The 23,594-nt window shown below is 40.7% G+C and overlaps 1 protein-coding gene across 1 annotated transcript; it reads left to right on the plus strand.

Annotated features, from left to right (window-relative positions):
• The first annotated feature begins 10,353 nt into the window (after positions 1 to 10,353).
• Positions 10,354 to 23,135, plus strand: ICOS (inducible T cell costimulator). The gene is made up of 6 exons (XM_005519875.3): positions 10,354 to 10,485; positions 16,215 to 16,250; positions 18,211 to 18,549; positions 19,998 to 20,107; positions 20,701 to 20,791; positions 21,319 to 23,135. Exons 1-5 carry the CDS (start codon positions 10,407 to 10,409, stop codon positions 20,788 to 20,790), a joined length of 654 nt encoding a protein of 217 aa, XP_005519932.2. The 5' UTR covers positions 10,354 to 10,406; the 3' UTR covers position 20,791; positions 21,319 to 23,135.
• The last annotated feature ends 459 nt before the right edge of the window (positions 23,136 to 23,594 follow it).

Here is a 23,594-nt window from a genome sequence, read left to right on the forward strand (position 1 = left end):
CAGTTTCTGTCTAGAAAATATTTCCATGTTTTGCTAAAGTGCTACTTTTAGCCTTTTCAGCAGGAAACTGATGCATTGATGATATGTGATCACTAGAGAGCCCTTGGCCCTTTCGTAATAAAATATTTCAAAAGAACACCCCAGCATAATTTCAAATCAAGAGAATTTACAAGCAATGCAGAGTCTTGTATGAGTACAAGGCTGACACTTTCCAGTGAGGGGTGAGTTGATGCAATTAGTCACCTTCACTTAACTAGAATTGTCGAGAAAGCTCATACAGAGAATTCTCATCTATTGAAAAAGCCTCTGTGCACGTGTGCACATGCATGAATGCAGCAATTAAACCATGAATAAACTTTCCTTGGGTCAAAGTAACACTTTGTGTTCAGCACCAGAGATAGGAAGAAGAGCCACTTGCCCAAAGGCTGTGGTAGTGCTGGGAAGTGAGACCCACAGGTTGCTGCCCTGTGATCTGACACCAAAGGCAGGAGCATACCTGGAGCACTGACTATCCTCACTCTCTGCCCTTTCAGTAGAAAACTTTGAAGGCTGGCAGGCCTTCTGGATTTCTACTGATAATCTGTGAAATATGGCAATTTTGTACTGATACAGATTGGGAAATTCCTATCTTGAAAGTTTGCAAGTTTAATAGTAAATGTCCTGATATTTTTTTGTTGTTGTTGTTGCATTAAAGTCCTCTGACATTTCTAAAGAGGATATGCCATTACCAACACTGTCCTGTTACTGCATGGATCAGCAGCAGACTTTGTAATGAGTACTGTGAACCTGTCTTGAAACAGAAAGAGGAATCACTGCTTTCAACAATTTTCAGACACTTAAAACATTCTTTACCCAGCAGATTTTTATGACAGAAGGAATAGGTTTTTGAAGGATCAAAATAAGCACCATTCTTTTGTATCCAAGAAAGATCTCTGATTGGAAAATCTTGTCAATGATTTAGGTGCTGCCACCTACTAAGGATTAGTATTTGAATCCGTTTCTGGCTGGAGTTTTATCTGTGCTGGTAATACTGTGTTTTGCTTTTCTTTTCCATTCCCAAGTCACACACATACTGCAATCATGCATCTTATTTGTACTGTTTGTAAGTTGTTAATCATGAAATATTATAGCTCATCTTTTTGAAACTGGCAAACTGCACAGCAGACTGTGCCCTTGGCTCTCAGCCCTGCTGCAGTCACTGCTAACTCACTGGGAATACCAAAAAGACTCTCAGTTCTACTGATGCCTAACAGAAGCAGCAGTAACTCTTTATTTCACACATAGTATTGCATGATTATTTGCAATATTCAGGAAGAACAGAATATAAATGAATACGAATAAAACAGGACATGTTCTACAGTGTCTGTAGGCATCGTTCAAGACCAGACAGAGCAGGCAGGAAAAGAGATGGGAATGATGCTAAAAGACACAGTAGCAGCTGTCCACTTCCCAGCGGTGCCCAAGAGCAGATGGCAGGGAAGAGTATACAATCAATGATAGCATGCTATGAAACCTTCCTAAAATACTGTTCCAGCCGTCCTTCACCAGCAGCTCAGGAACTTCAAAGGATGGTGATTTTGTCTTCAACAGCCTCAAGGGATTTCTCTTTCATTAATTTACTCTGTAACTTTTTGAAGCCCTGCGGACTTTTGAGTTCACATAAACAAGGTTGATCAGCTGTTCTGTATTACAGAAGAAATGGAAGAACTCAAAGCAACACAAACAGCCTTGAAAAACAGTGGGGAAACCTAGATAGACCTAAGGGGATCTCGGGGGTAGTCTTCAAAGTCTGGAAACAATGAAATGTTTATTTACATAGTGGAAATCCAGTTATGTTTCCGTATCAACTAGAACAATTTGTATCTGTCTGATATAAAACTAATAATAAAATCACCACTTCTGTGTAACCACTAGCACTAATCACCTACTTATGAAAACATAACTAGAAGGAAAGATACAAATGGCCAAATAATTTTTTAACCTTCAACTATTTTTCTTCTTCAAGCAAAAGAAGCACCAAAACAGTCTGGCATTCAAGAACTACAGAGCCTTCACTGATGTCACTAGAAAACACAGTGTAACCACAGAACCACAGCAACCCAATGAGAAGTAGAGTGGTGTGACTGGCTTACTTTTTTTTTTTTTTCATTTTTCTTACCTAACAGGGAAGGGAAAAACTAATGGCTTGTGGAGGTACCTGCCTAAATCAATATAATACAAATCCATGATCTTGTAACAACAGAATCCTATGTTTGATGATTGCATGTGCAACAGGACACCCATAAGAAGTAATACATTTGTACCTTCATCATCATACGGTGATCACCAACAAAACAGTGCTTACAGATTTCTGGGTCACAACAAGCTCCATTCCTGGCCTGGCAGCAAAGCAGGACACCTTCCAGCCAGAAGGGGATTCCTGAGGAATTCTGAAGTTAGGTTTGTGAACAGTACTACCATTAGCCCCAGATGCTAATATAAACAATAATGTTTAGCACCAGTGTCAACACAGTGAGAACAGAGAAACACCAACTTCCACCTTTTCCAACAGTCATCTAAATTCATGAGAGTATAAATGTAAAGGCTGTACCAAATGAGAAGAAAAAATAAAAAATCAGAGATCAAGTATCTTACCTCATAGATAAGTATCCATCAGCAGGTGCCTAGTGAGGAATGTAACATGAGGAAAGACAAATGGTAATACTATCCTGAAAGACTCTCATAACCTACAAAAATTTTCAGGTTGAGGAATTGTCTGATTCTGACGAGGAGACAGAAAATCCAGGATTCTGTAGTTTCTATAGGAACACCATGGACACCTCTATTTCCCCAGCTTTGCTATGCTGCAGCAGTCTCTTGCAGGCTGCTTGACTTCTCTGGATATGGGTGTGCTTTGCTGTGGTTCAGTCTGGATCACATGAGGCTACAGACCCAAATGAAGCATTAGTGGGGTAATGACAATGAAAGTCCCCATATCAAACATTCACTTTTAATGACCAGCAAACAGAGTGGAGATCAAAGAGACTTAGCATGAAAAGCGTGTTCTTTTCAGTCAGTCACATTCCTATACAATTTGTATACATCTGCCTGGACCAACTTAATAGTAGCTGGGAACAGCTTAGACTGAGCAGAGCTTGCTGAGGTTTTATTCTGAGCTCAAGGGTGTGTTAGCTACTGGGGAGCTTGCCTGAATGTAACTAGATACTTCCTGCGTTCAGGCTGACACTGTGATCCCGTTAAAACTGGATTGCATATTTCACCCTAAACTGTATTGAGAGTGCAGTAGAGACACAGGGCACCTAATCAAGATCTGATCCTGGCAGCAGCAGAGCTTATTCTTTTTGCTCCAGTGCTGTGTCTCCCAGGAGAAGAGAGGTGCATGGCAGCTGGGAACTTCAGTGAGGAAATCTGGAATCTTTACATGACAAAGGCTAAATCACCAGAATATCCTGTGGTGATTTGCAATGTGACCACTGTGGTTAAAGTCATGTTTTAGAATAGTCATTTCAATCACATGTTTTCTAGAAATATAGATATCTGATTTCTATTTTTTGCTTGTTGTCACTCTAGTTATTACTGCAGATTCCTTTTCGTGTGGTGACAGCATCCAAGCTAGCTGAAAGAAGTGTGCCTATACTCCTCCTTTACAGTGAGATCCTCAAGCACACCAAAGGCCTTAAAGTTCTGTTTCACTGGGTTAAAAGTACTCTGGGACGAATAGCAAACATGTCAGAAAGGTTTATAGTCGACTCACATTCTCTCTCTTGCAGGAGAGAATTTGCCCCTAGATTTAAAGTTGGTTAATTGAGAATTTGCTGAGTGGCAGCAAACTCTGCCGAATTCTGTCTGGCCTCTGGGTGTTCCTCCTTCACTGTTCACTATAGCACCTCTGAGACTGCATCAGGCACACTCTTGTAGTGATTCCCTGTGAAGTGACTTCTATTCAAACTCCATTACCTCTTGGTCTTTCCTGGCCTGCTGGAAGGATTTTTCTTTACAGCTTGTCCTTTCTCATCAGATTAGCAAGAACAGATGAACAGTGTTCAAATACCTGCAGAAAAGACCAAACCCCCTTCTCGGCTGTGATGCTTTCAAAACCTCCTGAGCCCAAAGAAACCTGTTCCATCCCTCCAAGCGCAGGCATTGGCGACCCTGACATTGCACTGCTCTCTGCTGTGCGGTTTTAGAACTTCTTCCTGATTAAAAAACCCAAAACCCCTTTAAACATAAAGCTACATGCACGCGCAGAGGCTGGTGTGGGATTCTAGGAAACCACAGAGACCAGTTGTACCTTCGTGAGGGCCGGCGCAGTGCTGTGAAGGGTGCACTGCACTGCAGGCCAGGAGTTCGGCTGTGCCGAGACCGGGCTGAGGGCGTGCCGCCCGTGTGGCATCGCCTGCGCAGCCTGCCCCCATCCCCACGACACGGCCCCATCCCCACGACACGGCCCCATCCCCACGACACGGCCCCCATCCCCACGGCCTGCCCCCATCCCCGTGAACTGCCCCCATCCCCACGGTCTGGCCCCGTCCCCACGGCGGAGCCGGGCGCTGCCGCCCCGCGCTCCCGCTGGCCGCCTCACCCGCCCGGCCCGCAGCGCCCCCGCGCGGCCGCAGAGCCGCAGAGCCGCCCGCGCTCCGGGGCTCCCGGGCGGTCACCCGGGGCTGCAGGGCTTTCAGCCGCGGGTCAGCCTCAGCGCCCGGGGGAGCTCAGCCTGAAAGGCACCTCTTGGTAGCGTCTCCTGCAGAAGGGGAAGAAATCCTTGACCAGTCCCTCTCGGCAGGAGCCCGGGGCTGACACAGCACTGCAGGGTACCCAGCTTTGATTGTCTTTGGTCTGGCACCCATCAGAGGAGTGCGGCTGGAGGAGTGAGGGATCTCACCTTTGCAGGTGGGAGTACCGCCTTCGGTAGCCTTGGCCTGCACGGACAAAGAACTTTGGTCCCAAGGCAGTAACCTGTGAGATTCTGAATGACAGACACAAAATAAAGGAGACTTACTTACATATTTGTGATTTCATTTTTTTACTCTGCAAATCCACCAAGGCCTGAGCTGTCTAAGCCTCGTTCCAGTTAACCACTAACAATGACAGTGAAGACTGGCTTGGAGACCCTTGAGAGACAGGGTTTCCAAAAAGCAGTTTAAGTCAGCTGGGAAAAGCATATGTGTGCTCCCAGCCTTTAACACTTAGTGTTTCTGTAAGTCCAAGACAGGGACTGCTTAACCTGTCCTTGCAATTTTCAGCATAACTTTTCATTTATCTGTTATCTGCAAAAATTCACCACCACTTTGATGACTGTTTCTGTTGCAGAAAGTATCTCTTTGTTACACTGTCAAGGCCGTGGTAGCAAGAGTTTACCTTTAAAAAGTAATCACAACAATGCTGAGATAAAAACCACACCACAAACCCTAAGCATCACCACAGAATATGTCTCTTTCCATCCTAACTCTTCAAAGGCAGCTGACCAGATAACCACATAACAGGGGCCCCCACCCTTCTGCAAGCTTTGAAAGACCCGGGGTATGAAAATTTTACAAAATGTGTATAATTTGTCACTGTCCCTCCTAGAATAAATTCCATGGTCACCCAGCACATGCACATATAGCTGTCATGCACTGCTCCCCCTAGTGCCAGGCAGTAACAGCCTTGGTCTCCAGGTTTGCACTTCACTTTTTTTACGTTTTTTTGCCATCTGTTCCGAAAGACCTCCTTTCCAAACCTAGATATAAGGGGCCCTGTAAAAAAGTCCCACAGTAGCAGGACGGCCGCAGGGAGCTGTAATGGCTTCAGAAGATACACTCCTCCTTCTGGAACGTTGCCCCTGAACACAGGCCATCTACAGCCCTTGTATTTTCCTAAATACCTCCTGCACACTCCAGCATGTGCCAGTGAAAACTATCTGCTGCTGACAGTCCTCTTCCTAGTACACCTTGAAAGGCAGGAGCATGGTCATTACTTTTGTGGTTGTAGTTGAGGACAGTAAACCTTCCCCAGCCACCCTGTAGGTCTGCAGTCCACCCCACCAGTACATGCACTTGAGCATCACTGCGCCCTTTCTATCTATCTACACCCCACATCCTGAAGAAGTGTTCAGTACCTCTTTTAAGTAACTGTGTCACAGGAGAGACAGGGCTGGATACACAGAGGCATAGCAGTTCCTAGTATCAGATGGAGACAGTTTTTTCCTAGGTGGCTCTCTGCTGCCTTGAGTCAGCCAGCCCAAAATAGTAGTTCCAGGATCTGAAGAAGCATTTAGAATCATTGAACAGTTTGGCTTGGATGGGACCTTTAAACACCATCTAGTCCAGTCTCCCAGCAATAAGTGGTGACATCTTCAGCTAGGCCAGGGTTTTTCCAGGGAGGGGGCATCTGCTGCCTCTCTGGGCAGCCTTATTAGACTTGACTGAATTTGCCACTTAGCACCTGAATTTATAGGTCAGTGCCTTTACAAACCTTAGACCTGGGCTAAACTCCTTAACATACTGGGTTTTTTTTTTCTTTTAGAAAACTTGATGACAAATATTCTCAAGAATCATCCAACGGAAAAAAAAACCCAAAACAACAAAACAAACCCAAAAAGAAGTGATTAATGGGGTAAATGAGTTTGTATCAAGAAACAAAGCCACTCACAATCCCACCCCAAAGGAGACTGTCACGTCCCTAAAGGGGATCTGCTCTGCAGGGAGGTGTTTGCCCTGCTGCTGAGCTGGCTGAGCTGAGCCCCAGTTGCCTCTACTGGTACGTTGATGGAGAGAATATTACAGCATGCCCACAGCCCGGGGGAGTGACCACACCAATATATCAGCAGAGGAGGCATCAGAACAAATGAGGGAGCACACGAGCTGCGTTTCAGCTGAAATCTCTACATCCTGAATGACTGCAGCTTGTTTACACACCTAATGGGGAGTGGTGCAGATGGGAAGTGGGATTTAAAGCTATCACAGAACTTTAAAAATAGCACAGTGAAAATCATTGTTCCCCTTCTCAATTAGGAGGACAGGAAATGAAAACGCATTAGTATAGAGGATTTCTGCTCCAGCCCTGAGGGAATGACCCAGAGTCATGAGAATATAGGCCAGATATTGAAGAGAAGAATGGGAAGCAGCAGGAGACAATGGAATATAATTTCTGTGGATAGACTGTAGCAGTCTCTGCAGAAAGAATTGCAAAACATTCTATGGAGAGAATATTGCTGTGGGCAACTGCTCATCCATGAGCAGAAGTGTAAAACTGCTGGTGGGACAGAATAAAAGGTCTTCACTGGACCTTGGTTTCACAGTGGACCATGCAGTATCATTTCACTTACATAACATTGTTTTGAGTGACACCAGTAATTATGTGATTACGCAGAGCACAGAAAAATATACATCATACACACAGGGAAATTCTTTGTTGTGTCCTTGGGGAAACAGCAGAAGTGTTTTCCAGGTTACTCAGAGTTAGAAGGAAGAAGCACTGAAGACTGTGTAGTAGAGAATGCTGGTGTATGGACCAAGGGATGAGCAAGCCCAACTCTCTTTGGAACTCAGTGTATCACTGAATGCATTTTTAAAGGCAGGAAAATTCACATAAGGATTTTCCAGTTTGCAAACAGTCAGAAACAAGATGACAGGAAGAAAAGGAGATTTTCACTATAGGGTAGCCTTGGGAGTAGGACATGAAGATATAGGGCTTGGGGTGAAGAAAAAGCTCCATTCCAGACAGGAGTTTCTGCACATGGTGAAGGCATTCCACTGCTTGAGGAGCAGGGTGCTCAGGGACTGGGGGACACTCACGTTGAAGGAGGAAAGAAGTCAGCTCTGAGAGGTGTATGTGGATAGGAGAATGAAAATTATGACACAGAGAAGAGAAATAAGTGAGGATGGAAAAAGGAAACACGTGTTTGTGAGCAAAAATAGTTACAGTTGTAGGAAGCCTGTGGAAACAGACTACTTGTTCCAGGTGTTTAACCGTAACCAACTGTGGTATTTAGAAGAAACACTTCTAAATTGCAGTAACAATATCTTTGTGAAGTAGGTAAGCACTGATAGGGGAACGAGGCAAAGATGGAAAGATTGAAAGGCAGAGGAGGTGTTTGTTGGTGTGGGACTAGAAGGAGAGCATCACACTGAGTGCAGAGCTTGACTTTGTGTCTCTTCGCTTGTGAATGTACGCTGTGAGTGCCCCTGGCTCTGCCAGCTCATCATCAAATACACTTGGAATTACTGTTCAGATCAAACGTCAGAGTGCTGCCAAATGTGCTGCAAAGTATTCTCTGGGCTTGACCCTTTTGAAATAAAGGGGTCAGTGTGTTTTAGCCACCCAAGTGCCAAGAAGCAGAAAAGGAGAAGGTGTAATTGTAGACTTGAAACTATAGTTATAGAAAAGAGAGAGGACTTGACATATACAAACTGGACAGTGAGACTTCCTTCAATTGTTTTAATGACATGTGTACCAGCCAAGCTATGCCGGTAGGTATTCTTCCCCAAAAGTGAAATAGATGTGTACTAATCATCTCTGCCTTGGTGTAAGTGATATGGTCATAGGGAGGGAGGGAAGGAGTAAGTTGCTCCAAAAAACTATATTGGTTAAAAAAATTGTTTCTAACAAAATTACTTTCCTAACAAAATGTTTAGATTTTTAAGAAAGGCAGCAGATTTTTGAACCCTAACAATACTGATTTGTTTTAAAGCTTGTTTTCATAAAAAAGTAGCCAAAACTTTGCACATGGAGTACATTCCCCTACACATTTATTGGTCTTCCCAGTTAGTGATAATTTTGTGTGTGTTGTCACCATGGTCTCCCAAAGATGTGCATAGGGGTACTTGACACATGATTCTCTTCCACCCTTAATTCTCTGCAGCAGCAGCAGCTCTTTTTACTATAGGCTTTTCCCAGGGGCCACTCTTAAGTTTATTTCGGGGACAGTAAAGGTCATGTCCCAGGAGAGGGTTGCTCTGTCCTCTCAGCACTTCCCATTAGTTTTTATGGGGGATGGAAAAGATGATCCTACCTGGAACCTCAGTAGTTCCCAACATAGTTTATAACTTCATAGGCAAATCTCAGGAGTCAGATGTATATTTTGAACGTGTATCGTTCTTTGAACCTTGATATACTTTTGGGCTTTAGAGTTAAAAGCATACTGCAGAAACTTTCTCTACTTAGAGTTGATTTTGGCCCCAGAGACTTGAACTGAAAATTTAGATAATGCCTAATTTGACTCAGGTTTAGTTCCCACTGTAACTTTAAAAAAAACAGATTTGCAGGGCTTTGGAAAAATTTGAAGAAAGTAAAACTCTGCCAATGTCCATGTGAACAGATCTTGAACAGTAGTGGTGAAAGACATTAAATCACTTTTTGAAAAAGAGTAAACCAACATGTGAGGATTTACTTACACAGTACAAAGTAGGAATGAATCTGTAGCACAGTCCTGTTATTTTCCAATTATTTGACCATTACAAGGACTCAACCCCAGCAGTGTCTGTCAGGCACCACTGGCAGTCCTTTGTGTTTTCTCTTTGTGCAATCAGAAATGCAAACTTCATCTAATATCTTAAACATTATTTAGAAGCTAGTGTTCTTGCATATTTTCTGCACTAAAATTAGTATTATAGACATAAATAAGCAGCCAGGATTAAATGATTGTAGAACATGTTACAAAGGGTCCTAAAACATTCCCGGGATAAAGATGGAGAACAGGCAAGGATAGAGTGTGCTGCACAAAGGCAAGGAAGAGGGAAGGAGAGAACCTTTTGACCTAAGGCCCTAGGGCACTGAGTCAGATCTCCCCTCACAGCCACATGAAATTTCTCATGAAAGTTCAGGCAAAACAAGCCTGATCTCCAGGACAGAAGTCACACTGGGATTAACTGTTTAGAAGTCACAGAGTTGAAGAGATCTTTCTGAAATCTGGCCATGTTCTTCCCATGAATTTCAGGACCAGGACACACGAGAGACTCCTATCCCATTAACAAATGGTTTACACATAGAACAAGACCATTAGTTATGTAAAACCGTTGAAATTAGTGGGGGAAAACCAGGTTGCCAGATACAAATGTGGCATGTACTGTAAGGCAATACTGATTGCTCACCATGGGCTATCTGCAGAAATCTACTGTAGATGACTGCAGCCTATATTGTGATAGACTTTACCAGAAACAGTCTGTGCAAAGTGAACATTAAAAGTAATGTCAGAAAGTCTTTCATCCTCCTGTCTGTGACAGCAAACCATTAGGTAGGAAAAAAAAAATAAAACATTAAACCAGGTATGTGCAACAGCTAATGCTGACATAGCTATAATGTAGTCAGGAGACAAATGTTAAATTAAAAAGTCATTCTGATTATCTTACAATTTTCCCCAGAGCCCACAAACCACTTCCTTTTCTACCCATGTGTGTTTCCCCATCCTCACAGTAGACAGAAGGCTGATGTCTCTGTGTCAGGCAGGCATGAAGGCAGTTGCTGTAACTTTCTGTGTCTTCTGCTTTCAGTTTGAAGCCCTATATGGTGAGTAACATTTTGGATTATTCTCCTTGCAGTAGGTGTCTCTATAGAATATAACTTAGCTAATGATGGGAGACAGTAAACGAGGCATGATAGCAAAAAGCTGGAGGAATAAAGGTAATGGATTGTAATGGCTGCAAAAAGACTGCTCTCAACTTTAGTATCACTGGCGTTGGTGGGAAGAGAATTTCTGCCAGCATAGGACGTTTGCTCTGAAACTAAAACGTACAAGTTTTCATTGTTTGTGTTCTTTAGCTCATCTGCTCAGTGTTATCCTTTAGCTGTTTAGATTGTAGTGCTCCAGCCAGCTTCCCTTGACAGATATAAGATCTCATAGCAGCATGATGGTGAATAATAAAGAGAAACCAGGTTGTCAATATTAAACCTGCTCTTGTTTGGGAAGGGAATTTTTATACAATAAAAAATGCACGTGACATGGAGATTATCTCATAATACAATCATAATATAATCATAAAATGAGACTATTTTGGTGCAGGCTTGAAACACAGACTTAAAAGGAAGCATGGAATTCCTGTGCTGTGTTTGAGAAGGTGCACAGTGACAGCACCAGTCTCAGTCCAGCCTTAAATATGGATGTAGCAATTAACAAGATTCAGTGTTTTATCTCAGCTGTACAAAGTAAAATATCACAGCTTTATCTGTAACCTCTCTGAAACCCGCATATTAATGGGTCAGCATGGAACTACAAGTAATAACAGATTAAGAAGAGTATTTTTTTCCATACATATAATGTCCAAGGATTTGGTATGATGCATCATATAAGTAAGATCTGAGATTTAGTGTGCACAGTTATGAAACACCATCTAAATATGATCCTTTGATGGTCATTCCAAGGACTATTAAATATTTGTTTCTGAAATTCTAGTGAAAAGGGATAGAATTTAATTATTCCTGAAGTTTCAGGAAGAACTTCAGCTTTCATAAAAAAAAAACCAAAAACACCTAGTTTTCAGCTCTTTAGGTAATGCAGATACATTTTTGAAGGCTAACTAATATATGGATAGTGTGCTGAGTTTTCAGATAGAATGAAAAGATTCCAAGAAAGAGTAATTGTAATCAGTATCTCTTAAGGGAGTTCTCCTTGGAAAGTTGTTCTGAAGTCTACTAACAAAAAATTCTTTCACCTTGGTTATTTCTCCCCTAATTTAGAAAAAATTTAGAACAAATACCTGACCATCATGCTTTTACAGATGACTGAAGCTATCTAGAAAGCCTTTCCTCATGTGAAGAAATAAACTGTAATTTTAAGGGTGCAAATTGTTATATCCTGTCTGATACCATCATTTCTCCCTTCTTTCTCCCTTCCTTCAAATATGGAGGATAGGATTTGGGCAGGGGACTGGGGAAAGGAGATGACAAGACAAAGAGACTGTGTAAGAAGAAATGGTATCTCTCATGTTTTTTGTCTTACAGTGTTTTCAGCATAACTTGTGACTTCTCTGGATGTAAATAGGTCACAGGAGGTGATATATATATGTACATGTGTATATATGTGTGCATTATGATTTGACAACCCAATTGTGACAAAGAAATTGTTCATAAGAGCAGAGAGCCTCTCTGTTGCCTGCAGAGAAACACAGGCAATGGGATTTTGGAGTACAGAGCTGTAGGTAGGATTCCATAGCACTTGAGGTCCTTGCTAAGAAGCTTTTACACATCAACATTTGCAAAGTGTTATCACTCTTCACCCACAGATCTCCTGTTGTCAGTACAGGAGGAAACCATGGTAATTTCTTATAAGGGCTTCTGAAATATTATCAACACTGTCTGTTCTTTCTGTGGTATATTTTATACAAATTTCAGGATTTCTCAACATAAATTACACCATAGAAATAATTCAGATTAAAGATGGCTTCCTAGAATAAATCTGGCCATTACTACTTTGTCCTCAAGCACTCCTTCCTCACTTAATCCTGGATTCTTGATAGATAGAAACATATTAGTTTTAGGCCTATGACTAATGACACCAAATTGACAGTGTCATCTTTCAGAGTGCCTTGAAAGTCTGAAACTATAGAAACTTAAAAACTGTGTTTAGTTTCATTATGCATTTAGTATTAACAAGCAAATGTGTTTGTTTTAAATGTGGGGTCTTCAATTTCCTTGCTCATCTTCAGAAGCAAACACACAAAAGTGAAATTATGCTTCCTTTTATCAGCTTAGTTTTCTGAGAGCTGGGGAAGATAATATAAACAGCAAGAGAACAAAGTAACAGTATTTTATTCTACCCTAAACTAAGCTTGAAAAGTGATTGAAAGTGGTTTTTAAACTTCTGTTAGGACCAAAATGCGTAATGGATCGGTGATGTTTTCAAATAGTGCTGGGTCTGTCAAAGAGCAATGAGAAAGCTCAAAATTGCAATCCCATTAATATGAAAACAACACACTTTCCATTGGCCTCAGTATCCAAGCACACTACCACAGAAATTCCCAAACTTCTGCCAAAAGGCTTTCCTGCTGCACTAAAGACAAAATTGAGATGGAAAAGTACATGACTGTAAATACAGTTATACACAAATGTACACACATGCTCTCCTTCAGAATTTAACATAACAAGATGTAACTTTCATACACATGGTAATCTCTTAGATTTATATCTAAACCACAATATTTGTGTTGGTACTCTGCTTCACATCAGGTGAGCCAGAAACAACTCCTCTCAACTCCACATTGTGACACTGCAAGGAAACAAACTAGATTTGTTTCCTCGTGTCTCAAACCAAATTGTAATTGAATATCATTTTGTAACTGAACATTGCAAAATATGCAATTTAATTATCTCTTTTATGAAAAATAAGAAAAAGGAATCTAACAGCCGTATCTAAGCATTTTTATTGCTGAACCAGTGAAATTCTTCTGTTCCATTTCAGCAATACTACAATGTAGACTTTTATTCACATATTTCTGAGGTAGATTAGGGAGAATTAGTCAGTGAATCTTTCAATACTATTGGATTTTTAAATCCCAGTTTCCTATCTCACATCCTACTAAATGTGCATTCATTCTGACTGGAGCTTGGCTAGAAACATCCTAAACGTGTCTGACCATTAACATACAGGTCCATATGATTACCTAGGAATGAATGGGTACAAATGGGCACAGAAGATCAGCAAGAGGAATGAATAACTTTTTAGTATTCAGCAAGTGCATTCACATTAGGAGCTGATGCAGAATAGCTAGTGAGTTTTTATATGAGGAAATTTATATCAGTTCTCACCCATTGTGGTCAATCCGTGTTGGCAATTTTGTGTTTTAATCTCAGGTACTGTTGATCTAATTCTAAAATGCGCCACCTCTATCCCATGCTAAGCACACTCTTCTATATGGGCACTTGTTTCAGAGGAATTACTAACAGCATCACATTTACCAAAACGCTCATTCAGAGAAATATATCACTGAGTCTTCCTTGAAAACAGACATTTTAGGCTTCTGGGTTGGAGAGAATACAAAACGATCTTTCAGTTTGCCACAAGGTCACATGAACTAAGTGCTTAATGACCTCTCTCTGCCCTTTTCCATTAAAAATAAGGATTAAAACCATGATCTCTGACAAACATATTAACCCACATGGTATGAAAGGGCAATTTCATTAGCTAACAGCAAAATCGAACTATTCTCAGAGACAAACAGAGAAAACAAATCTGAAGTTGTTCATTTAGCGCTCAGAGTAGGCTTGTCCCATGCTCCTCTGGGACACAGAAGGAATATGGCACTATGCATTTACAGGCCAGATGTCAAAAGTAACAAGTGCACTTGGCTCTGTGGCTGCCCTGACAGAGTCAGCATCTGCCTTTCCTCTCAGATGACCAGTGACAAATGTAGAGGTTTCAACTCCAGGTAGATGCTTCTCAAAAGTATCGGATAAGTTTATGCATTCATCATGCTCCCTAGCTTCTGTTGTACATTTGGTTTTTTTCTTCCCTTCCCTAAATAATTTGTTGGGTGTGTGGCCTAATTTTAGAGGTATGTGTTACCAAACTACAGGATGTCAAACTACAGAGCATTTTAAATGACCTTTATCTCAAATGCTAGTCTCATAGCAACTGTTTCTTTTCATCATGCAGCATATAAGTTATCAAGAATTATTTCTTTATTTGACCTTTTCTTTCATCTTTTTGGACTGTATAATATTTTAAGGGCTTGCACTTTCTGTCTGTGCCTTCAGTGGTTCTAGAGCTCTATTTAATTGTGGCTTGGCAAGATGTGTGTTTTCTCTGCCTTATCTTCACACGAGTGGTACAAGACGTTAAATACCTTGTCTGTTATCATACACTTAAGTAATAGTCCTGAGAGAAGTACAGATATTAGAACTGTCACTGAATTAGATAAGGGTGATGACTGTGCACAGTAAACCAGGAAGAATTTGATAACTAGGGAAATGGTAAATCAGTCAAGAAGGTATAATAGCTTCTATTGCTCTCTAACTGAGCATCACAAAATGTCTTCCAGAAGTTCATTAGCTTCTGTGTCACACTAAATATATCTTAAATAAGTATCATTCATTTCAATGCCCTGCCAATGGCTGTAACTGGGGAGCAAAAACTCAAAAAAGGAAAAAAAGCATGAACACTGAAAGACTGAAAGAGTTGAGATCCTACAAAGGCATCCAAAAGAGAATGATCCTATGTTCCTGTGCATTTACAGGCCAGATGTCAAAAGTAACAAGTGCCTTGGGGAAAAAATTATTATTTATACTCTGCAATCACAGAGGTGCAGGGCATGTACTCTGTGTGGATGTATCTAGACTACTATGTAGCTCTAACAAGAATAGGATAGTGCTTCAAAGTCTTTAAGTATTTGCCCTGTATTTCCTTAGCATCATAAAATCCTAATGTAGATATATTTAATTCTAAGCAGCATCTGAAGAACTTACTCAGGCTACCAGAAAACAGGAACAGCAGATAGAATATTTTTCTGTTTATCTGTTTACCTATCTGAACATTTAATTTTAGGGCTATGCAAAAAGAAAAATCCCAAATGAAACACTATCAGACTGTGCTATGATGCCAGTACTAACATACAAACTGTTCCAAAGTGTTGCCATAGTGTATGGTGATAAAGGGAGTGGTTTATAAAAAAAAAGCAGAACAATTATTAAAAGTGTGTCTGTGCTCTATAATGAAGATCACCTATGAACAATAAGAGAAAAATTTGCTATTGGAAAAGGAACAAAATCATATGCTTTACTCGAATGCTTTCTTGATGTATATATTGGAACATCATCCATATAATTATGAAAGATGTTTCAGGCCTATGTCACGCAGTGGGGAAAGCAGAACAAACATTGATGGAAATGAGTACTTTGGACTGGGAAAAATATAATGCTGGCTCATTGCAAAATCAGGATTCATGAGAAATCAGAAATATGCTTTTTTATTTCAGGCAGATTTCCTCAGTATCTTGGTGAAAGTTACTTTCATGTCAGTTATATTTCTGAATCACACGTATTACTTTGTAAAGGTGTCTTAAGAATTTGTGAACGCTATATATATGATCAATATAAATTCTGCCTTGGGCATTTTCTTTCTACTTTGATATTTATATTTAATTATTTTATCATATCATATGACTTTAAAGCGTAGCACAGAAAGGATCAGATAGGATGATACAAATTATAAAATAGCTTCAGCATCTTAACACTGCATAGTTAATCCCCTGTTCCTGTGTCACTCTTCTTGAATTTTAAACAGAAAACAATTTTGTATTTTTCAGGAATTGACAGCTACTCATGTGCATGCAAAAATTTAGGTAAGATGCATTTACCTAATTTGTTTTTTGGTTTTAGATGCCTTTATACATCAGAAAATACTGTCCTTAAAGAAAAAAATGGTCATTTTTTACTGCACATTTTAACATATTTTTGTCTGAGGGAGTTTTCTGTGCAATTGGTTGCTGACTTTACAAAGCCAAACTGTGAGACAGCAGACGTCTTCAGTGAGTTCACTTTCTTTGCTTCTCCAAGAAGTTTGCAAAATGAGAGTCACACAACATCTGAAATATTTTTGTAGAGATTTTGGGAGGGACAAATGTGATTTCTGGATTGCATGTGGGTGCATGCACATGGTAACATTTGTCCTCTACACCTTCCATTATCTGAGCAATAATGGTGCTATAACCATCTATGTAATTAGGTTGAAACTATATCGTGTCTCAAATCGTTTTCTATCCCACAAAGATAAGTGAAGTCCTGTGGTTAAGGCAGTCACGTAGGAGCTTGGCGTTCACATCCCATTTTAAATTTTCAGCGACATCATCAAACTTACTGGGTGACCTGGCCCAGAGAGTGATGGTGAATACAGTTACATCCTGCTGGTGGCTGCTTACAAGTGCAGTTCCCCACTTGCATCTTCAATAAATTTGCAGACAACAGCAAGTTAGGTGGAAGTGTTAGGTGGGAGTATAGGAAGGTTCTGGACAGACTGGATCAATGGGTTGAGATCAGTTGTATGAGGTTCAACAAGTCCAAGTGCCAAGTCCTGCACTTGGCTCACAACAACTCAGGCAGCCCTACAAGCTGGGGAAAGAGTGTCTGGAAAGCTGCCTGGTAAAGGTCCTGACAGTGCTGGTCAGCAGCTGGCTGAACACAGACCAGTGTGTGTCCAGGTGGCCAAGAAAGCCAGTGGCATCCTGGCCTGTATCAATTACTGTGTGGCCAGGAAGATCAGGGCAATGACCATCACCCTGTACTTGGCAATGGTGAGGCCACACCTCGAATCCTATGTCCAGTTTTGGGCCCCTCACTATGTGAAAGACACTGAAGTGTCCAAGTGGGTCCAGAGGAGGCAACAGAACTGATGAAAGGAGTGGCTGAGGGAGCTGGTGGTGAAAAAAGCGTGAAAAAAAGGAGGCTCAGGGGAGAACTTGCCATTTTCTATACCTGCCTGAAAGGAGGCTGCAGCAAGGTAGAGTCCAGTCTCTTCTCCTAAGTAAGAAGTGACAAGACAAGAGGAAATGGCCTCAATTTGCATGAGAAGAGATTTAGACTGGATATTAAGAAAAATGTCTTCACTGAAAGAGCAGTTAAGCATTGGAACAGGCTGCCCAGAGAAGTGGTAGAGTCACCAGCCCTGGAGGGATTTAAAAGACACATTGGTGTGGCACTGAGGGACATGGTTTAGTGGTGGACTTGGCAATGCTGGGCCAATGCTTATACATGATGATCTTAATGATATTTTCTAATCTAAATTATTTTATAATTGCATGTTCGGTAGGGTGCATATTGCAAACCATAAACCAGAGATAATTGTCATCATTATCATCTTTGTCTCACTTGTTTTATTTATGAATAGGACAATCTGACACTGAGGCAGGGATTATATGTCTATACAATGTTTGGTCCAGGGGGACTTTAAACAATATCTAGCAATTGATATTGTAAGTAATATTAGTAACTTTACCATTTAGTAGCCTTAGTAGCAAGTAATATTTTCAAGGTCACTGATCTAATGCTAACAGTAATCTCTACAGCCTTAGAGCAGATAACAGGCCAGGTCTCATTTATTTTATCAGTAATGTTTGTCACAACCAGAATAATGCAATGGTATCTCATTGTGAGGGCTGCTTTTCACAGCCAAACTGTTCTGGCTACCTACATGCCTCAGATTACAATCACATGGTTCATTTGTTTTGTTTAAATGAGGTTCTTAGCACTTTAAGATTCTTTTCACAGCTACGTATGTGACTATACTTATTGTTTTCATGTCTTCAGATCAGCCCCACCTCTCTGATGCCCAGGCCATGGTGGAATTTGAAAATGGAAACTTCAAATTCACATTCCCCAACCCCAAAAATGTGAGTGAGTTCAGCATGACCCTCTTCAAAGGGCGTGAGAAGAAGGAAATCTGTGCACTCCATTTGAGCAAAGAGAGTGTTATCCCCAAGAGTAATGTCACCTACTGTCAGACACAGAATTCAAATAGCAGCACCATTTTCATTCTTAAAAATCTGGAAAGAAAACATAATGACTTTTATACCTACTGCCTGGAGATATTCTTACCCCCTCCTTACATAGATTGCTGTCTGAAAGAGACCTATTTGTACGTCCAAGGTAAGTTTAGTTCTCTTCTCCCCTCACTTCAATTTACTGATAAGTAGACATTGGGCATAGCTATACTGCAGTGAAAAATATGACTAGAGCTTGCACAGCTAATTACCAGGCAGCTTAGAACTACTTAGCAGGGGGCTGGTAACAGTGGAGCTGTGTTGGCACACTGCTCAGCATGTCCTCTCCATATTTATTCATCTTCTTGGGCAGGTTTTGCAGGTCGTGCTGAGCTTTGCGTAGTGGTGGTGGAACCCAAGTTAGCTTGACTGCAGCTTCTAGAGTACTACGGTCTCTCCTTTGCCTACAACAGCAATTCCTCTTGTCCATTTTTAAAGTTGCTGAGTATAAATGTTAAGATTAGGTCTAGCCTGTGGGAAAAAAGTAATTCTGAGAGCTATCTTCAAAAGCCTAGAATTAAAGAAAATTGATTGTCAAATACCCATACTAGTAGTGGTATATGGAACTCTTGGATGCCATTGAGAGGTGAAGAAGATGGTGTTCGCCTCTGTGAAACAGACCTTCAGCTTTAGGGCCTTCTTAGAGCAGAAGAAATCCACAGCTTTTGAGAATTTTTGGCAGTTTACTGAGAAGGGTTTGGACTAACTCCAGAAGATTAACTGCCCAGGCTTTAATTTTGACCTGGCTTTCATTAGGTATCTCTTTAGTATACTAAACTGAAAGAGTTTATGGTGGTTTTGCTCACACCAGTTCTTGCTTCTGCATACAGTTCAGCTGCAACATGGTACTGCCTGTTGTCCTTCCCTTGCTTTCTTTTCCTCTCCCAGCACCAGGAATAAACAAAGATAGAAGTTAAAATGCTACAGCAATTATGTGGTTGAATCAAGTTGTCTCTCAATCCTCTCTGTATTTAAAAAGCTCCTCAGAATCAAGCTGTGACATTTGGTTTTGTATGCAGGGTCCACCTCCACTTGTATGGATAGCCAGATGCTCAGAGCTTTTTCTAAATGTTTCACACCCTGTCATATTTTCTCCCAGATCTGGGCAAGGGTAATCTTGAGTACCTCAGCTTGCCTTTCTACCCAAACATGACTGCCAAAGTCTACCCTTCTTTTGACCAGTCTGCCCTTTAATCACCTGTGGTACTTACGTATAATCTTAAACCTTGTTCAGATCTGAACACCACGTTGGAGGTTGAAAGCTTTCTTTTTTTCTTTTCTTTCTCAGTGTGCTCTCTGGCTTGGCTTCTTTTCAGTCTACACTTTCAGTGCTGTGTACCAACAGTTCCCCTCTCTTTCTGGAAAAAATGTCATTTTCTGCTTCCTACTGAATACACTTTTCCAGGGTGGCAATTCACCTCAGCAAAATCCTTCTTCAGTGTTCACTTTTGCTAGTTTATTAATATGAAGGGGGAAAAAACCTGAAGTTATCTGTGGAAGGCAAAATTGAAAACTATCAGTAATGACTTTTTTTTTTTGCCTCCTCCTCTTCAGATAAGGAGGACTGCCTTTCACTTGGACTCATGTCATGGATAATTATCAGTTTGATCATTTTTGCCATTTCCTGTGTCTGCTGTGTTGTGGCCTGTTGCTTAAGGAACAAGGTAAGCAAATACATGAGATTATACAGAACCCTTCTTCCAAAGGTCATGGATAGGGAACTTAATTTAATGAGATTTAGAGATTGGGACAGGCAAATACTCAGCATGTGCTGTTTTTTTACAAAAAGATTGAGTTGTTAATTTACCACTGGAATTCAAGTCATTGATGACAATGGCTCAGATTAAATTTTTCTAAGACAGAATTGTTTATTGATTTAAAGGCTTGGAACCAAAGGAAAGAGGACAAATGCTGCACAGGTCAGCAAAATTACTTTGGTAAGCAGTTTGCCTGATTGTTTTCTTTAAGAATGGGAAACAATTATCAGTGGAGCAATTCCAGCACTATTCTGCTGCAAAACCACTTAAATTTGACTCAGGAAAGAAGACCAAGGACATTAGCTATTCTTTTGGGTAATGTGTGTTTTTAATTTTAATTTTGTTTTATTCCAAGTTTTCTGTGTGAGTTTGACATATCTATTCTGACGGTAATGTTCCCACTGAAAATAGAGTAACTGCCCTACTTAATGAACAAAGGCAGGAATGGCAAAGGTAAGTGACCACAAATTAAATTCATGTCATTTTCTCTCTGTTGGCAGAATCAGACGTGTGAATCCAACTCCCATGAGTACAACAGTGAATACATGCCCATGGCAGCAGTGAATGCAGCTAAAAAACCAAGAATCTGAGGTTGTGTTAAGCCCAGTTGTACCTCTGCTTGTGTCTGTTGCAAGGCTTTCTCTGGGAGGGAAGAACTGCTTGCTGCATCTGCCAGTGATTCTGGGTGGATGGGTGACTGGGCAGGATTGTTACCATAGCTTGTTCACAGAGTTCATGCTGCCACGATGCAGGAAGACAAAAGTAAAACCAAAATCTCTGGAAACCTTTTGAATCATAACAGTGGAATGGTTCCTAGAAATGCCACTGTTTCACGTCTGTGCAAAGTAATGATCTTACGCATGAGAAAGAGATGCTAAACTGTTCAGTTCAGACTCCTGAGATGATGCATGGTACCCAAAACCTCTGTGGGGAAGTGATTTAGTAGATTTATGAGTGTTACTGGCTAAGAGCAAATATTCTGCAGAGAATGAGGAACTTCCTTTTAAGCCCTACAGAAGCTACTACAGAAGTGGTTTTGGATACAGAACAGAAGCAGAATTTGAACTTATTCCGACATATGGGTGCTGCACATAACTGATTCTCCATTTCTACTCTAGGTGTAAGTTGCTTGTGGCATGGAAATTTTGGAAGCTGAGTTTTCCAGCTACTTGAACTTGGACAATGGAAAGTCAGCATTTCCCCACCTTTCCCAACCTACCTGAGCTCTCATGATGGCCCTGTGCTCAGTCATGTGACACCCACTGTTCTGAACTGTGTTTTTCTCTAGCCTTGTTTGTGAACTGACACCCTGACTGATCCACTGATTGGGACAGGAAATGATAATAATGTGTTAAAGATGTCAGCTTTCAGTTGAAGAAAATGTAAGATTCCTGTAGTGCAGCTACAGAGAGAAATTTTATTTTCTAGTCTCCTTTATGATAAACTTTCCACTGGGGACAAAAAAAAAAGGACTACCTCCAAAGCCAAGCCTCGTGGTACCACACATGCCCTTTTGTTAGGGTTAGTTTAGCAGGGGTACAAAACTTGAGGGAGTACAGCAGGGACTTCGCTGTGACACATTGCCTCAGTTATGCACATCTACATTTTTCGTATTTGTGCTATCAATACAACTTTGCCATTCACACCTTGGGGCTCCTCTTATTTAACTAATTTCTGAATACTTTTACTAATAGATGAATATATTACAAGATATATATATTGTAAGACTGCAATTGCTCCTTAGGTGAGTTCAAATCTTACAAGATCTGTCCTTAAAGTCGGAGGCACTATCTCTCCTATTGGTGTCTTGCAGCACACACACAACACAGTCCCTTTGGCCAGTATATTCATGGACTCTGCATTGCAATTGTCTTCCTCTTGTGGTTTGACATGAAACCTTTACAACTTCCCCAGGGGGTTCAGGGGTTACTTGACCTGCCTCAAATTGCTCAGAGCCTTCAGTACAATGAAATGATCAATCCTTCATGCTCCATGTGAAATCCATCAAAACTCTGACCATAAATGACCAGCTGTGAATCCAGCCTGTGTATCTTGCCAGACACCTTTGGGCTGCTGGAACCAGAGCGCTACATTGATTCTGAACCTCCCTGTAATACATTAGAAAACCCTAAATATTGGTCAGAGGATACTGCTGAGAGAAATACACAGCCTACTTGTCTGGCAAACAGAAGGCTGGTTTCAAATTTGATAGGGCAAATGGGGACAAGAAGGAAATAAACTGGTACATCAAGAACAGGGCTTTCCTCAACAAACACCTGGAAACACAGAAGTATTGCAGAGGGAAGGTGCTAGCTGCTAACTGTGACATTAAGCAAATGAAAATGAGTAGAGCACCAAATGAGGCAGGGACTGCCAATCACACAGCCCTGCTGTATAACCAACTAACCAGCTCCTAGGCAGAGATGGAGAGGAGAACCCTGGTACATTGGGTTACATTACATTTTTTCCCACCATTCTTTGACAAATTACTTGACCTCCCCAGAAAACTAAGCTTGCCTCTGTACATACATAAATACATTGATTTCATGGTTTAAAAAATAAATGGATGAAATTATTGTGTTTGAAAATTATTGTTGAAAATAGCTAACGCATACTACCTTTGAGAAGAACTGGATAAAAGATCCTATGTAAGAGTGGAGAGTCTTGGAACCTTTCACCAGACTGAGAAGGAAATTCAAGAAAGGAAGAGTTTCTGAAAGAAGGAAAAACTTGAGGTTTGCCTTGGGATGCTGCTGGACAAACAACAAAGGATGGAAGTCTGAACAAAGCAGTTCAAAATACATACATCCTGCACTAGAGAGATAAATGATTTATATTCATTATAACAAAGTTTGTGGAAGTCTCAGGTTCTATTACTCCTTTCCTTTAGAAACAAGGTATTTTTATTCTCAATAAAACACTTTTTTTTATGCCATATGTGTCCATAAGAATGTTCATGCATGCATGCATGTCATGTGAAAGAATTAATGTCAGTAAAATCCACAGCACAATGAGGAGAGCGTGCCGGGCAATTTATCCCTGTACAGCATTTTAATGGGAAACAGGAAAAGGACTTAGGAAAAAAAATACTAAAAAAAGTGAAAACCAAAAATTTGGATCTGTTTCTAGGCAGTGAGGTAATGACACTGTTTGCATGTGTTTATTTCCTATTATTTTCATGTGAAACAGTTTTTTCAGATTGTTCCATATATTCTTCCTTTCCTTTAATCCGTTATGCAGCATTTTTCAATTTCTTTCTGCCATTTTCCAATACCTCCAAATAAAAAGGAGCTGGTAGAAGATAAAAGATGACAGAATGAGAAAAAAAAAAAGAAAAAACAATGTAAAAATAACACGAACTAAGTCTATAGAGACTGTGTGACAAGAAAGGATT

Source organism: Pseudopodoces humilis, chromosome 8 (assembly GCF_049639895.1).
Source record: "Pseudopodoces humilis isolate 2021_Gansu_Grassland_sample_001 chromosome 8, ASM4963989v1, whole genome shotgun sequence".
NCBI classification, from domain to species: Eukaryota; Metazoa; Chordata; class Aves; order Passeriformes; family Paridae; genus Pseudopodoces; species Pseudopodoces humilis.